At 37.5% G+C, this 17313-nt stretch overlaps 2 protein-coding genes across 9 annotated transcripts; both read left to right on the top strand.

Annotated features, from left to right (window-relative positions):
• Positions 1 to 36: 36 nt before the first annotated feature.
• Positions 37 to 10236, top strand: LOC121989370 (probable phospholipid-transporting ATPase 4). 6 transcript variants are annotated; one of them, XM_042543373.1, is made up of 12 exons: positions 4037 to 4331; positions 4417 to 4528; positions 5142 to 7104; positions 7202 to 7312; positions 7487 to 7763; positions 7839 to 7927; positions 8022 to 8106; positions 8195 to 8416; positions 8506 to 8631; positions 8760 to 8858; positions 8941 to 9132; positions 9390 to 10236. In XM_042543373.1, the coding sequence occupies exons 3-12, from the start codon at positions 5288 to 5290 to the stop codon at positions 10053 to 10055; spliced, it is 3684 nt and encodes a 1227-aa protein (XP_042399307.1). In that variant the 5' UTR covers positions 4037 to 4331; positions 4417 to 4528; positions 5142 to 5287; the 3' UTR covers positions 10056 to 10236. The 6 variants fall into 6 exon arrangements, with proteins under 6 accessions (XP_042399309.1, XP_042399307.1, XP_042399304.1 ...); XM_042543370.1 differs by having other exon boundaries at positions 4051 to 4331; positions 4417 to 4573; XM_042543374.1 differs by having other exon boundaries at positions 4053 to 4331; positions 4417 to 4542.
• Positions 10237 to 13000: 2764 nt separating this feature from the next.
• Positions 13001 to 16020, top strand: LOC121989368 (protein indeterminate-domain 7-like). Of its 3 annotated transcripts, none has more exons than XM_042543367.1 (5): positions 13001 to 13091; positions 13544 to 13738; positions 13834 to 14233; positions 14351 to 15121; positions 15670 to 16020. In XM_042543367.1, the coding sequence occupies exons 2-4, from the start codon at positions 13561 to 13563 to the stop codon at positions 15102 to 15104; spliced, it is 1332 nt and encodes a 443-aa protein (XP_042399301.1). In that variant the 5' UTR covers positions 13001 to 13091; positions 13544 to 13560; the 3' UTR covers positions 15105 to 15121; positions 15670 to 16020. The 3 variants fall into 3 exon arrangements, with proteins under 3 accessions (XP_042399301.1, XP_042399302.1, XP_042399300.1); XM_042543368.1 differs by having other exon boundaries at positions 13027 to 13259; positions 14351 to 15112; XM_042543366.1 differs by having other exon boundaries at positions 13027 to 13259.
• The last annotated feature ends 1293 nt before the right edge of the window (positions 16021 to 17313 follow it).

Raw genomic sequence — 17313 nt, 5'->3', positions numbered from 1 at the left:
TCCCAGGCTGTGTTGAAAGACATGACCATGTGGCATCACGACCAGGGGCAATTAAATGCCCTAGACATAATCTTATTCCCCATCTACATGGCTTTGTCTTTCTCTCTTCTCCCCTCTTCTTTACCAATTCTCCTTCTTCCTTAAAAATTTCCACCTCTTCTCTTTGGATCTCCTCTTCAAAACTTAAATTTATCCTTCTACTCTCCCAAAGCAAGATCCCTTCCTTCTCCTTCTCAATTATCCCCAAGAAGAAATTCTTCTCCTTTCCCCTCTTTCATTTCTCAAATCAATCTTCAAGAACTCTTCTTGATCTAGATCCAACTTGGATCCAAGATCCCTCTTCTTCCTCGAGATTTCTTTCTTCTTTTGTCCTCAATTTCTCTTCTTAACTGATTTCTCAACTCCTACTTGAGATGTTGCAATATGCTGAAGAGATTGCAAAAATTGGACGGATCTAGAGGAGGCGACGACTTTGACAAAGGGAAGGGGAAGACTCCCGACAAAGGGAAGGGGAAGGCTACCGACAAGGGCAAACATCAAGCATGCGACGAGGGTAACGAAACCTATCTTGGAATTATTTTTAGAAATGATGAATAAAAATCTACATTTGATATTCTTGTTGCCTGAAAATTAATTTGTACAAGATATCTTGACCCTCATAATATGAATGCTTTAGGAATTAGAGATGATATTGATTGGTTAATTAGAAACTTAGATTAGAATGACTTAATGTATATGAATCATCCAACCTATCACTGCATTACCCTTGAATTCTTAAGTTTGTTAGAGACTTGTTTTCTTCGGATGATGATCATGATAGTAAGATTAGCTTTCGTTTGATGAATCATGATTACAAATGGTCTCTTTACAACTTTAATAATTGCTTTGGTTTGCCCACTAGGAGATCTCGTAGGTTTGATTACTCTTTCAATAACAATTTCTTTGAAATGAAATAACCGATCTAAATGAACCTTATGACCCATCTCATTCCAAAGCTTCCTCTCTTTAAAATCTTATCGCTATCTCTACTGTGTCATAAGTAAGACCATTTTTGGTTAAGGTAAGAGTGACGGGATGGTTAGAAAAGTTAAGCTTTATTATTTTTGGGCTACGTTGAACAAATTTGAATTTGATTCGGGGGTCCACTTCCTTCAAACCCTAGCAAGATCTGACAAGACTACTACGAATATAATTATTTTTGATGGGTTAATCATCAAATTACTAAACACTTAGAGTATGAATTATTTAGTTTAGATATTATTCACGGTTGATTTCATAATCCTCATTTGTTGTTCATGTAGGTGACAATCTCAATTTATCCGACGTGATCTTTTGGAACTATGCCAGTGTATCCGTCCTAACACGACGGCTTCAATATTGAAGAATCGCTTTCTTACGAAGGCTCCTGTCACGAGATGTCTCACAGTTTTTGAGTTATCTTCCTTATTGTGTGACATCATATTGAGATGCACCCATTAAGTTCTATGAAAGGCTAGAGAATCTTCATGGTAACCCGGCCTACTTTCGTGGCTAACCCCTCACGTCTCAGTATTCTATGAGTCAGAGGATTGAGATCACCTTTCGATCCTTCTCCGCATCCCATGGGATACAAAATCATGCTTTTGGGTCAAGTTCGTGTAAGCACAATAGAACCAGACCACAAAAAATCAATTCACATAATACTAAATGCAAATAAATAATGGAAAATTTCATCTACATATCAAAAGAGCTACTCCTTAGTCCTAGAATCAATTGTATTACTCCATGGATATGAATTTATAGAAAGAGGACATGTTTAAGTAAGCTTTTACAACTCCAAAATCAAAGATAAAGAGACAAAAACTTATTCATAGAAGTGAAGGACGGCTTCTCCAACTCCAAACATGGACGAGAATTCCCCATGCTCCTTGGAACAACTCTTCTAGGGCTTCTTGTCACTAGCCGACTCCTCTCCCCTTGGCTACGAGACTTGGGGATCCTTTTAAAGCCTTCCATCTTCTTCAGATTTGGAATTAACTTCCAAAAAATAATGAAGTTAGCAATTCTGCGTTAGTGCGTCATGGCTGTGTGGATTTGCAAAGCCTGGCTATGCGAAAATTTAAGCTCTTGTTGAGATGGTGCACGACCATGTGAAAACACATGACTGGGCCATGTAAATCTATGTGATCTCCAGGAGAATTGGCACACGACCATGTGAAAACACACGATTAGGCCATGTGAGGTTTTGTGATCTCCGTGGCTTCTCTGTTTCCGTTCTTCTTTATCTTAAGGAATACGCCCATGTCTTGGAACATGGCAAAAGCATATTCCTTGCTTAATGTCTTCGTTCCAAGGTTCTTTTAACTTCGTTTTAGCTCCTATTCTTTGTCCTATCAATGAAAAAGCACAAGAACATACATTCAAACAATACTAAAATAGAATAAATCATACAAAATATGCTTTTAGAATATCACAAAATGAGTGCAAAATACTACTAACAACTCTATATGAAATACAATAATTAAATACTAAGTAAAATCTCAAAATTGAGCATGTGAAGTCATGTTTGAATCAATGTTTTCACTAGGTATTCAAAAGATGGGCATGAGATCAAGATGAGAAGTGATCGGAACTATTCACCTTCCGCTAACTCGTACGGATTCTAACCGTTACCTCATGCTAGATGACATTTATGCCTTTTGGACCTTCATTCTCATAGTCTCTTCATCTCTATCGTTATTTACCTAGCATCTAGCTTTCTTAACCCGTTGTAACTTTCATCTTATCAAGATCTTTCTTGAACTCCATGTTTAACATATGACCTCCCTACCCTATTAGGATTTCCATACCTAACATTTGCTTCTTGGCTAACTAGGATTTTTATCCTGTCCAGTTTTTTTTTTTTTTTTCTAAACTTCTATGCTTAGTATTTAGCTTCCCTACCTATCGAGCTATTTGCATTTGCATGTTTAACATATCATATCAAATTACTATAAAATTCTTAATTTAACTTACCGTTCAAATATCAAAACTCTTACAATTTCAGATACTCGATTGTGATTACATTCAAAGTCGTTCCATCAAATAATTTAAACAAATTAAATTTAAATTATATCAACTTATTTAAAGATAGATCTAAATGAGTCAATCCACTTGGGTCGTAATTCACACGGATTAGCTTGGGGCGGACTTGGATTGGCCTGCAAATCAAGAAAAAAATAATTATATGCATATTATCCTGAAATTGTGATCTAGAAAGCATTAATAATAAATTAACTAGTACGTGAATTAGGAAAAATCATGAAAAAAAATTTGAGTTTGCACCTAATTTAATAAATACGATTTATACAGTGAGTAAACATTTAGAATATAAAGCTAAAATAAAGAAGTAAATGCTCGACTAATTTTCATTTCTAGAATCAACTCGTCTATAAAATCGGATAGTAAGTATAATTAGATTTTCAAATTCGAGATTGAAAGTAACTTAAAATCAAAGGTACATAAAAGAAAATAAATTTCTCATTTGAACATATTTGGTTGGATTTAAAATAATTAGATTTTAATCTTTTATATATATATTTTTTATTTCTTTAGTGGGTTTCTAGATTAGATCCGTCTAATTCGTAACACCTTTGAGTTAGATTGGATTGATAATTTTCTAATCAACGGATCGAGTAGTCCCGTCCCACCAAATGGATGGCTCCCACCACGGATAGAACTATTTGATAGGTCTAATTGCATTGATAGAAAGTTTATTTTTTTTTTTAAATAATTTGATAGATGGTAAGAGCTGTCCAGTAGCTTTAGAAGTTTTCAAAAACAGAAACAAAGAATAATCACGAGCCCATATTCCCCAAGTTAAAGATTAACTATACACTTTTGATCCATAATCAATACATGCCGCTCGAACTCAATCAGCACCCGATACAATTTGACCAAAGTGAGCGCAATTCTGGCCGAGCTACTACATTGGCGGAAAGAAGAAATAATTCAATTAAAACAAACATGGGCAATGAGATTATTTGCCACGCCATTTATAATATTTTAACCGGGGTTCAAAATTCAGTTTGGTGGCGAGAAACAACAATATGTTGGCATTTGTACGACTAAGACTTGCCAATTAATCATTTTGCCTACGAGAAGAACCCAAGATTCTCACCTGCAACGCAAAGTAAGTACCATGTCTTAGACTCTTGCGATGTGGATTACACGTGGACTACGGCACAGAATCCAGTTCTCCCTTCCTGGACTTTTCTCTGACTCCAAAAGTATTTCCATCACGATACGCGAGGAAAGGAGTGCCCAGCCTGGACCCTGCTGGAGACCAGACATGTAATCGTGGAGTCCTAGAGGTGTCCCGTTTACTTCTAGTGGCCGGTCAAATTAGAACTTAATTAGGGTTTCCAAATTCACTGATACGTTTTTGTAACTGAACAGCAACCGGCTGTGAATGGTCTCGACGTCCCGTTGCCGTCGCGTTGGAGTGCTTGGGGAATGCGATTCGTGCCTTGACTCCGATCTCCGTCTCTCGCCATTGTTAGTCGCTGGAGTAGGTTCCGACGCGTACGCCCTTTTCTCCTTTTCCAGCCTAAAGGTGCTGCTTTTTGCGCTCGATTGCAGATGCTTTACTTCGCCCTTTTCTTCGAGCTGAATCCGTTTGCCTTTAGTCGGTTTCCTTCCGTGGCGATCGGGCTTTGCTTCTTGGAAGTTTCGCCTTTTTCTGTTTGCTTTTAGTTTTTTTGGCCGAATGGGAAAGTACTGTACAGAGCCGATATTTTGAGCCCGTGTATCTGAGATCTTGTTGAACCTTTTTCTGCTTGTTGAGCGTCGTTCTCCCTGACCTAGAATGGAGCTGATTCTATTGTACTTCCGCGAAATCTTTTAGATTTTTAGCTGTAACGCTCAGCCCTTTCAGTTTTACTTATTTTTTCTGCTTTCCGCCTGTTCCATCTTGTTTTGGAGTTTATGGGAGTAGAATTATTGGTAGGTGTCGCCTGATCGACATTGTATAAGTCTCTCTTTCTCTGCCATTTTTCGTCGTCGGCATCAGTCGCTTTGAATGCATATTTGTGAGTTAAATTTGAGGTCAAGTTCTTTCCTTTTGCATTTACAATGTTCCAAATTTCATCATAGTGAATATCGTGATGCGCTTTAATTTACAGCCAGATTTCTGATAGCGAGAACATTCTATAAGAGTGGTGGACAGCGCCAAAGTTTACAGTTGGGAAATAAAAGAGAAAACAATTAACCTTAGATGACGGAAACCTTTTATGTTTAATTGGGAAATAATAACCCTAGCCAAAAAGAGATGGCAAGGGGAGGAGGGAGGCAGGATAAGCTTCGATGGAGCAAGCTCTACACTTTTTCTTGTATCCGTCCCCAAGTATTGTTAGACGATGAGCAATCTCATTCCCTTCAAGGTCCTGGATACTCCCGAGTTGTTCATTGTAACCAGCCCAAGTTACACCGAAAGAAACCTCTGAGGTACCCTACTAACCATATCAGCACTACCAAGTACAACATCATCAGTTTCCTCCCAAAAGCCATCTTTGAGCAATTCCGTCGTGTTGCCAATCTCTACTTTCTCCTTGCTGCTATCCTCTCTCTCACCCCTGTGACACCCTTCTCTGCTGTGAGTATGATTGCTCCATTAGCATTTGTTGTTGGGCTCAGTATGGCTAAGGAGGCATTAGAAGATTGGCGAAGGTTTATGCAGGATGTGAAGATCAATAGCCGTAAGGTCAACATCCATAGGGGAGAGGGGCATTTTGGTTACAGACATTGGCAGAAGCTTTGTGTTGGAGATATTGTGAAGGTAGAGAAGGATCAGTTCTTCCCTGCTGACTTGCTCCTGTTGTCTTCGAGCTATGAAGATGGAATATGCTATGTGGAGACTATGAATTTGGATGGGGAAACAAACTTGAAGGTTAAAAGATCATTAGAAGCAACTCTGCCTCTAGATGATGATTTGGTTTTCAAGAACTTTTCAGCCAAGATTCGGTGTGAGGACCCAAATCCTAATCTCTACACCTTTGTAGGTAACTTCGAGTACAAGCAGCAGGTCTATGCACTTGACCCTAGTCAGATCCTTCTCAGAGATTCAAAGCTTAGGAATACAACTTATGTCTATGGGGTGGTTATCTTTACTGGTCATGATAGCAAAGTTATGCAGAATGCAACACGTTCGCCATCAAAGAGAAGTAAAATTGAAAAGAAAATGGATAAAATTATCTATATTCTCTTTACCTTTCTTCTATTGATTTCATTGTTCAGTTCAGTTGGCTATGCTGCCAAGACAAAAATTGGGATGCCACACTGGTGGTATTTGCAACCCAATAAGACTTCGTATATCTACAATGCTTCAAAGCCTGCTTTATCTGGTTTCTACCATCTCGTCACTGCTCTTATTCTTTATGGATACTTGATACCTATCTCCCTTTATGTTTCAATAGAGGTTGTGAAGGTCTTGCAGGCAAAATTCATTAACCATGATGTTCACATGTGTGATGAGGAGACAGGGAAACCAGCACAAGCACGGACATCAAATTTGAATGAAGAGCTAGGGCAAGTTGACACTATTTTATCAGATAAAACTGGCACCTTAACTTGCAATCAGATGGAATTTTTGAAGTGTTCCATTGCTGGAGTGTCATATGGTGTTGGTTCTAGTGAAGTGGAAATTGCTGCTGCAAAGCACTTTGCATCAGAGGCATCAGTTACGTCTGAGCAGCACATGAATGCCCAAGATTTTTGGGAGGATACTTGGGGTGGTTTTGGTTCTTCAGAAATTGAATTGGAGGATGGGAGGAGCTGCTGGGTTAAGAAGCAAAGAAGGCCTGCAATCAAAGGTTTTAGCTTTGAGGATGATCGTTTAATGCATGGAAATTGGGTAAAGGAGCCTAATGTGAGTACTGTTCACATATTTTTCCGTATACTTGCTATCTGTCACACAGCAATACCCGAGTCAAATGAAAAAACTGGTGGTTTTACATATGAAGCCGAATCACCAGATGAAGCAGCTTTCCTTGTTGCAGCCAGAGAATTTGGATTGGAATTCTGTAAGAGGACTCAATCAAGTGTCTTCGTAAGGGAGAAATATTCTTCTTTTGAGGATCCCATAGAAAGGTACCTTAATCTTTGTGTTATCAACTTGTTATTATTTCTGTCATCTGTGCTCAAGTAATTAAAAAAAAATTCCTTTACTTTTCTCTGGTTATCTCAGGGAATTCAAAATTTTGAATCTGATGGAGTTTAATAGCAAAAGGAAAAGAATGTCAATTATTGTACGGGATGAAACTGGGCAGATTATTCTCTTATGCAAAGGTGCTGACAGGTACAATTAGATAATTCTCTTATTCAACATAAATATTTCTTTTGCATTCCATTTTCTTTGCCACTCTCTCATGTTCAATTATCTGCTAATGTTCTAAGTTCATCTAGTGTGCACTATTGTGCCTGCAAATTCAATTTTGTCGATTTTAAAAGATTTTCATTTTGTACCAAACAGTGTTATTTTGGATAGACTGTCAAAGAATGGAAGAATGTTTGAAACAGATACAATAAAACATCTAAATGAATATGGGGAAGCAGGCCTACGGACATTGGCATTGGCCTTCCGGTTTCTTGAGGAATCTGAATATTCTGCATGGAACGCTGAGTTTCTCAGAGCAAAAACTTCCATGGGTAATGATAGGGAAGCTGAACTGGAGAGGGTTTCAGACATTATTGAGCAGGATTTGATTCTTGTTGGTGCAACTGCTGTAGAAGACAAATTACAGAAAGGAGTAAGCTTGCAATTTTCCACTTTTTCTGTTGACCTTTGTATGTTTCAGTCCTTCGAACATAAATTGTTTTCACAGGTTCCTCAATGCATAGACAAATTAGCACAAGCTGGTCTCAAGATATGGGTTCTTACAGGTGATAAGATGGAGACTGCAATCAACATAGGGTATGATCATCTGGTTACTAGTGATCATTTGAATACAAAAACTATAGATCATTCACTTGACCTATGCACAATAAACCTTCAATTTCTGTTGCAGATTTGCTTGTAGTTTACTTAGACAAGGCATGAAACAGATCTGTTTATCCCTTGTAAGCCATGGCATGCCCTCACGAGATTCAACAGTATACTTTCATCTTATCATATGTTGCTGTATTTTCCCCCCTCATGCTCTGTAGTTTGTTGACTTAGGCACCTTTGCATATCTGTTAGATAACTGCTCAGGCTGCAAAGGACAATATTTTGATGCAAATAACTGATGCTGCCCAACTGATCGAGCTAGAGAAGGATCCTAATGCAGCATTTGCTTTAATTGTTGATGGAAAAACTTTGACGTATTGTCTAGAGGATGACCTGAAGAACCCATTTTTGAGTTTAGCAGTTGATTGTGCTTCTGTTATATGCTGCCGAGTCTCACCAAAACAGAAGGCAATGGTAGAGTTTTAGCATTTAACATTGACCTTATCATGTAATATAATATCAGTTGGGAGTATCAGTTTTGTGTTTCTTACCTCTTATTTCAGTTAACTCGGTTGGTTAAAGAAGGTACACGTCAAACTACTCTAGCAATAGGAGATGGTGCAAATGATGTGGGCATGATTCAAGAAGCTGATATTGGCATTGGAATTAGTGGTGTAGAGGGAATGCAGGTGTGTTTTGTTATGGCATGATGCTTGTATGACATGTTAAAACTTACCTTAGCACTTTTTTAATAATCTAAGCTGGGCAGAGGATGACATCTTGTGTGTAAAATTAATAAATGTTGGTTTTTTTGCAGGCTGTCATGGCTAGTGATTTTTCCATTTCTCAGTTTCGTTTCCTTGAACGACTTCTTGTTGTCCATGGTCATTGGTGCTATAAAAGGATAGCTCAGATGGTTAGTATTGATAACTTATCCATGTTTTGCAAATCATATATTGTTGTCTAAACTCACTCTCTTGTATTATATATTTGTTCAGATATGTTTTTTCTTCTATAAGAACATAGCCTTTGGCCTTACAATTTTCTATTTCGAGGCATATACTGGCTTCTCTGGGCAATCTGTATACGATGACTGGTACATGATACTATTTAATGTCATTTTAACCTCATTGCCAGTGATATCACTAGGAGTCTTTGAGCAGGATGTTTCTTCAGAAATATGCTTACAGGTATTATTTTTTATATTATAGTTTATTATTTTATTTTTAGGATGATATATGCTTGGTGGTATTTTTTATTATTGCATAATAACAGCGTAGAATTGTTATTCTTTTTCACACCTTTTGAAATATTTGTTTGTATGGTTTATGCCATCACTATACGACCCAATGATGATCATGTGTGTTTTTGGATCCTTAGACTTCTGTTTAGCTCTTTAGTTTCTGGACATGGAGCTTGTTTCATATCTTGGCTTGCCTTCCTGCAGTTCCCAGCATTATACCAGCAAGGGCCAAGGAACCTTTTCTTTGACTGGTACAGGATTTTTGGTTGGATGGGAAATGGCATCTACTCATCCATTATCATATATTTCCTAAACATACACATATTCTACAATCAAGCATTCTGCTCTGATGGTCATACAGCTGACATGGTTGCTGTTGGAACAGCCATGTTCACCTGCATTATCTGGGCTGTGAACTTGCAAATTGCTCTAACAATGAGTCACTTCACGTGGATCCAACACCTCTTTGTTTGGGGCAGCGTTGCCACTTGGTACATTTTTCTAGTGGCATACGGCATGTCGTCCTTGCATTTAATATCCGGAAATTCCTACCAGATACTTCTGGAAGCCCTTGGTCCTGCTCCAATGTATTGGGCTGCAACACTTTTGGTCACCCTTGCCTGCAATATTCCTTACCTGGCACATATATCCTTTCAAAGAGCCTTAAATCCACTCGATCATCATGTGATCCAGGAGATCAAGTACTACAAAAAGGATGTGGAGGACCAGCATATGTGGAAGAGGGAGAGGTCGAGAGCAAGGCAGAAGACTAAAATTGGTCTTACAGTACGGGTAGATGCCAAGATCAGGCAGCTAAGAGAGAAGCTGCAGAAGAAAATGCCATCTTTGGGCAACCAAACTCAATCATAATCCTGTTTGTACTGAGTCTGAATGTTTTTATCTTTTATGAGGATAGTTTATAGGTTAGCTTCTGTATCATATCTATACCAATTTACGAATTGGAGTCAGAGCTCTGTGGAAATAGAGACATGTAGATATAGCTAAAATTTTGTTTCATTTCTGGTTGCTATCGAGATGTCTTCTTTGTAAAGATTGATATTCTGTCAAAGTGAGTATGTCTTCGATCAAACTAGTGTAGTCGGACAGGAATTCAAAATCCGTGTACGAGCAAAATGTGTTGTTATTGAAGTTGCTTGATAGTTGTAGGCAAGAATTCTAGCTTTTCTACCGCACCTATAGTTCTTTAAAGACATCAACATTAAGTGGCATTACAAGCCTTTTCTGGCCATGTGTTTTAAACGCCAAGGCAGTTTATCTTAGATTTGTTGATAGTTTTAAAGAGAGTGAGATTGTATGAGGAAAATTATAGTAAAATGTTTTTATTTTATCTAATAAGAAAAAGATATATTCTACATAACAAATGAAGCACTCTATATATCAAGGTCAATCAAAGCATGACAAGTTTGATATAATATTAAGGATTGGATGTAGCTGATCTACAACATCAGATTGCTCATGTTTTATCTTCTCATGGTAATATTTTGATCGTTTTATGGGACTATTTTATTTTGATAAAAACAACTTGATTGTGACTCGTGAATATCTAATAAGTGGTCCTTTCCAAAAACTTCTTAAGACAAGAACTGACGGACATCTCCGATTTCTCAATTATTTTTGCTGTTGTTTTTTCTATTGATAGAAGGAATCTCCTGATTTTCTGTTTTTCTATACAAATCCAAGCAAAATTATAGAAGGAATTCAAGATCCTTGAGGTTTATGATTCCCAGTCCACCGAAAGTGGTTGGGTAGCAGACAAATCGTGTCGAGATTGCCAAAGTTATTGAGTTCCTGGATAAACCAACCATGAATTAGATACACCTATAAGAGATAGATAATCATAGAGCACAGTTGTCAAACAGGTCGATCGGTGATGAGACGGGTCTCTCTGTGATGGCGCAGGTTGTCTCGTCAAAAACTCATGACCCGGTGGGACGGGCTCTGTGATGGGGCGCATTGGCTCATTAACAACCCATTAATATGGGTTGAGGATTAGATGCCCAACCCAATAAAAAATAAAATAATAAAAAGTTTCTATAATTCATATATATTAATAAAATTTCAATTCAATCCGTTTAAATTATTTGATCCATCTAAATTGACGGATCTATCATAACTCACTATTAATTAGAAACTTCAAACTTCCAGCTTTTAGAAATAACTTTTGCTAAGCAGCAATAACCAAATATCTTTGCTAAGGCCTCTCCTTTGAGTAAGTGGATTCGTTATAATTGATTTTGAACCCGGTGAAGGAGGAGAAGGCTTTTAAGATGATCTAACTCAACTCTGAAGAAGAGAGAAGAGAAGAGAATTGTCTTGTATTCTAGTCTTTGTAAAGAAACTTTCTCTCATGTATTTTTTGAGTGTTCTCGTGCAAGTTTATTGGTCTTTCATTAGAGGCCTCGATCATACTCTTGGATGGATTCTCTTTCTGCTAGATTATGTTGGACTCTTATTCTTTTCATCAAAGGATGATTGCTCTTTCATTCAGAAAGCTTGGTATGCTTGCATCTTCTGATATTTTCCAATTCGCAATGTTGAAATTCTCTTGGCTCTGTATATTGTTTCCACCAGCCAATCATGAGTGAAGTTGTTCTTGCCTTTGTTGCTTGCTATACTTTCTCATACTCGTCTTGTTTCGTTCCTCTTCAATAATGCATCATAATTAGCCAAATAAAAGTTTTATAAGAGTTAGAACACTTCCAAGAATCCACATACGTATATAGGCAAGAAGTTTATTATTACTACAGAGGAGGATCATAGATTGATTCAGTATGAGACAGGAGATGAACACCTACACGAGGATAGCCCAAATATTCAAGCAACAGTATAAGTATTGTGGCACATAACTTTTGACAAAAGCACGACACGTTAATATGCCTAGTACACATGGTTGGCTAGAAATCATAATCTTTTTTGAAAGGGAGAGATCGAATTAAAAGATATTTATAGAAAGATACAGATACATTTCTATAGAATTTTGAATATAAATTCAGATTTGATACTTCATCGAATATGATAACATATTTAAAGCTAGCGTTGTACATTTTTTTAGCTAATTATATGCATATTTTTTATATATAAAAAGTATTACTAGTGAAAAGAAAAGTAAGACATATCTTTATCAAGGATTTTATTTAAAGAGAAGTGGTCTTTTTTTTTTAATGTTTTGTTTTCCTCTTATATAGTATTATCAATGTTGATATATGGTCACTATCAAGTAACAGAAGTGTATGAAGAGAGGAAGGCTTGGGTCTTAAGAAAATTGATAATTAAGAGATAATTATGCATGCTTGTCCATGTGAATTCACTCAATTGCCCAATCATTAATTCTAATGTAAATCTAAAAAGCAGCTGGTGCCTAATTGCTTTCCCCACACACTACTCCCAATTCTTTCGCTTTGACAAATTTAATCAAGAGCCCATCATTCTTCCCAAATCATGCATTCCTTTCATCTTACTTTTCCCCTTTTAGGACAAAGTTCAAGTCATTAACTTAATACCACGCACACAAAAAAGCTACATATATAGCACGCACGTACGAAGGAATCTTCTCCACAAAATTAACTTAAGGAGTTGTGCCATGCCAGTGTTGTTGTATTAATATATTAGTTAATTTTACCATAGTAAATAGTAAATACAATAAAAATCAATTTGTTTCTTACAGAGTATAAGTTGGTAAAAAGGAGCTGTGCTTGTCTAAGTGTCCCCTCAATCCGTCTCATAATGAATAGGAGAGGAGATAAATTATGAATAACTGCTAACTCTTGAAATAATGACGGTCTTATAGATTATAGTTCGTACAAGAAAGAGAGATAAAGGCATGCAAAGACAGCAGCAAGTGCGACGCCAGAGCTTGTTCTGTACATTGTGGGTATGTAGTGAATGGTGAGGATTAATTGCAACATTCATTTGCTTCCCTCATTCGCTTTTCTCTCTCCCTGCAAGAGGACTGCTTTCTCGATCACTTCAACGGTTCAACCTTTAGCTGTTGTCCATATGAATTGCAGAATTTTGAAGCAGTTTTTGGTCTCTGATCATATCAGTTAGCTTTTGGTAGTATTCTCAAGCTTTTTGTTCTTAGTGTCTGAGCCTTCGCCAGGGTTGTCTCTTCTCCTGTTGACAGTTTCAACTGGTTGTACATGTATATACATATAAAAAAAAAGAGAGAATTGTTTGGTTCTTTGGAATGGATCGTAGGGTGTTAGAATTTGCTCTAGGTTCTTTGAAGAAAGAATAATTCAGATCATGCATGTGTTCCCTAGCTAGATCTGCATCCTCGCTGTCTTGCTCTAGCTATCTAGTCCTTTGCTGATCTAATAATTCACGAAATTTAACAGTATAGTGTCGAAAGGAGATGATCTCAATCCAGCAGCAGCAGCAGCAAGAGGAGGTGGTGGTGGTGGACGAGAGCATGTCGAACCTCACCTCTGCCTCCGGGGAAGCAAGTGTCTCCTGTAACCAGCAATCCAACTCCTTCGCCTCCCCCAACCCAAACCCTACCAGGAAAAAGAGAAACCAACCAGGAAATCCAGGTGAATTATACGTCTAATTATTAGCATATGCATGATGCATATATACATAGTTTGTTTCTTTCCCAATTTTTTGATCGTGGTCGCTCTGTACGTAGATCCAGAGGCTGAGGTAATGGCGCTGTCGCCGAAGACGCTGATGACCACCAACCGGTTCGTGTGCGAGATCTGCGGCAAGGGATTCCAGCGGGACCAGAACCTTCAGCTCCACCGGCGGGGGCACAACCTGCCGTGGAAGCTAAAGCAGCGGAGCAGCAAAGAGGCGGTGCGCAAGAAAGTGTACGTCTGCCCGGAGGCCAGCTGCGTCCACCACGACCCCGCCCGTGCCCTCGGCGACCTCACCGGCATCAAGAAGCACTTCAGCCGCAAGCACGGGGAGAAGAAGTGGAAGTGCGACAAGTGCTCCAAGAAGTACGCCGTCCAGTCCGACTGGAAGGCGCACTCCAAGGTCTGCGGCACCAGAGAATACAGATTCGACTGCGGCACCCTCTTCTCAAGGTATCATCATCAGTAACTAATTAATTAAACAACAGATGTTCATTCTCAAATCAATTTTGGTTTTTGGTTTTTGGTTTCTTGTTTCTTGTTTCTCGATCGATGGACGCATGGTTGCAGAAGGGATAGCTTTATCACGCACAGAGCCTTCTGTGACGCTTTGGCAGAGGAAAGCGCGAGGGCAACAGCAGCAGCAGTCAATCACCAAAACCCAGTGCTGCTCTTCCCACAATCTATACCTCTTTATGACGAGCAACAGCCCTCTAATATCCTTTCTCACACTGATCAAACTCATAATCACATCATCCCACCGTGGTTGAGTGCCACCTCTCCGAATCAGTACTTGATATCAAGCCAGCCGCAATGCCCTCTGCCTCCTCCTCCTCCTCCATTAATCTTCAGCGCAGCTGGATTGGAAGAGCATCCAGTTGCTCCGCCCTTCCAAGCCACTGCGCACATGTCAGCCACTGCGCTGTTGCAGAAGGCGGCAGAGATGGGTGCAAACATGAGAACTAGGCCTCCTGTCCACTTAGGTCTCATGGCAGCTGCAGCTGCAGCTACTGCTTCTTCAATAAGTACTCTTCCTCATCTTCCTCTCGTGCAAGAATACATGGCTACTACGACCACAAATGCTCTCTTGTCAAGCACTGTGATGCAGGGATCGAAGAAACAGCCAAGTAGTCTTGGAATGGCTGAACAACAAGGAAGCAGAAATGGTGATGGGATGACAACTAGAGACTTCTTAGGATTGAAGGCGGCGCCGTTCCCCCATCGAGATATTCATAACTTGGCGGAATTGGATCCAAATTGCTTGAGCTCCTCCTGCACTTATGATCAGTACCAACAAAGAAGGATGAAGCCATGGCATGACTAGCTAGTAAGGTAATTAAGGTAGGTAAAATACATATTTCTAAGTTAATTTTTTCTTCTTAGATTTAATGATCGATCGTCAGTAATAATTCTGATTATATATCTAAATTGATTTGCATTGAGTTATAAGACTCATCTTACATAGTCAATTAATTAAAAAGTGTTTTTCTGCCTTTCTACATATTTTTATGTTTTTTAAGATATAGATGTTTATAAAATGTAATACTGTTTTTAAAGAAAAATTAGAGTACAGTTAATTACCATTATGGTAATTATCTTTTAGTTAAACATTAATTAACATGAATGCCCTATTGATAAATTAATTAATCAATGCATTAGCTAAAGACTAGCTATGTTTTTCATGATTGTCAAGGTAATTAAGTAAGCTAAATCAAAATACTTAGAGGGATAGATGAATTATTTAGTAACTTTTACAATGATAATTATAAACATTTGAGTTTGTTACTATTTCTCACAAATCTCGCAACTTAATTGAAAAAAATATATATGCGATTTTACACTTTTTATATCTTGTTTATGGATAACATATTTGCCATCTAATTAATCAGGTTGCTTAAATGAGAACCATCCCAGCCAAAATGCATGAAAGACAACTGTTGATGATTAGAAAAGTGCACTCAAAAGGACGAACCAAAAATGAGGTGAGTACTGTAACTCTGTACATGTATTGAGGACGGACTGAGTCTCCTGCATGGAAATTCATGCGACTCGTGTAGATCGATCGATCATGGAATGAGCATGTTAATTTATAAGTGTATATGAAGAGCAGAGTACGGATATGATAAATTCCTTCGGAGGCATTTCAATAAATATCGACTATTTATTCGATATTAGCTATCCATTGTTTTTTTTTTTTTCCAGAAGGTGACTATTACAATTAACATTTTCTTCTTCTCTCAGTTACCTTCTTGTCATTTAAATGATTTTATCTTCCATTAATTGGTTCATAATCTGTCACTTATATTGTTGAAATGGTCCATGGTTAACAATGGTATCGATCATATATATATATACAACATGCAGGCTGCTTTACTTGGAGATTAACTGATCATCAACGTTTTTTTTTCTTCTGAGAACTGAAGATTAATATTAACTATTGACTTACTGAAGTTATATATAACACCATATTTTAATGTTATTATCTGTGTAGGCATTTGTCACTAGCTATTTATAAGATTGTTAGATGGCCATAGCAATATATTATCTTTGCTTTTACTATATATAACTACACTTTGAGTTTATTAATAAAATACAAGGATGAAACAACCAAAAACAATTTGGAAGCACTGTTGTGAGACAGAATTTGATATTGGATCTTAAAGAAGGTTAGAGCAATTAGAGTAGAATTTGGCATCAAAAGTGTACGAGTTTGTGTTGCATGTAATAATTTGCCCTCGTTTTTAAAAAATGAATGATAAGATAGAAGTTAATTTTTATTTTTTATATTTTGTTGGTAGAAAAAAATTAAAATAAAATATCTCTCTTGCCCCAACACAGAGAAGTGTTAGCGTGTCATACTTAGATCGAGCACAACACAAATCCAATTTAACACTTAATTCTTTAATTGTTGCTAATCAACATGTCATACTGAGATCGAGCACAACACAAATCCAATTTAACACTTAATTTTTTAATTGTTGCAAACCAACATGTCATACTTAGATCGAGCTAGCGCAACCCAAATCCAATTTAACACTTAAATTTTTAACGGTTGCTAACCAAACACTGCTTCAATGCAAGTAATGCTAGCAATGGTCATAAACTCCACCTAATTAGCATGGCTTAAGTGGGGCTGTAAATGAACCAAACATTCGTGAACAAGCTTGATGTTCGACTTGGTAAGAGATTGTTTATGTTTGTTCAATATACATAAAATTAATTAAACAAACAAGCTTGAACAGCTCGTTAAGCTAAACAAACAAGCTTGAACACATGTGTTCAGCTCGTTAAAATTCGTGAACAACGTTTGTGAACAATATTCATGAACAATGTTCACGAACCGTATTCATTAATAAAACTATTTTCAATATGCTAAATAAATAATAAAATAAAATAAATAAATAAATTTAAATTATCAAGCTCAATAATCAATCAAACAAATAAAAGTTTCCAACAATCAAACAATCTTGAATTGAGAGCTTAATAATATCTAAACGAACCAAACTCGAATCAAGCTCAAGTCAAGCTCGAAC

The sequence above is a fragment of the Zingiber officinale genome, chromosome 6B (assembly GCF_018446385.1).
Source record: "Zingiber officinale cultivar Zhangliang chromosome 6B, Zo_v1.1, whole genome shotgun sequence".
In the NCBI taxonomy this organism is placed as follows: domain Eukaryota; kingdom Viridiplantae; phylum Streptophyta; class Magnoliopsida; order Zingiberales; family Zingiberaceae; genus Zingiber; species Zingiber officinale.
This window is presented reverse-complemented; position numbering and strand designations above follow the sequence as displayed.

Excerpts from the sequence above, each read along its gene's own strand:
- LOC121989370 (XM_042543375.1), top strand. The coding sequence starts at position 5,288 with ATGGCAAGGGGAGGAGGGAGGCAGGATAAGCTTCGATGGAGCAAGCTC. Across the intron at positions 8,632-8,759 it reads GTGGTGTAGAGGGAATGCAG|GCTGTCATGGCTAGTGATTT; the intron begins GTGTGTTTTGTT and ends GTTTTTTTGCAG. Across the intron at positions 9,133-9,389 it reads CTTCAGAAATATGCTTACAG|TTCCCAGCATTATACCAGCA; the intron begins GTATTATTTTTT and ends GCCTTCCTGCAG.
- LOC121989368 (XM_042543367.1), top strand. The coding sequence starts at position 13,561 with ATGATCTCAATCCAGCAGCAGCAGCAGCAAGAGGAGGTGGTGGTGGTG. Across the intron at positions 13,739-13,833 it reads AAACCAACCAGGAAATCCAG|ATCCAGAGGCTGAGGTAATG; the intron begins GTGAATTATACG and ends CTCTGTACGTAG. Across the intron at positions 14,234-14,350 it reads TGCGGCACCCTCTTCTCAAG|AAGGGATAGCTTTATCACGC; the intron begins GTATCATCATCA and ends GCATGGTTGCAG.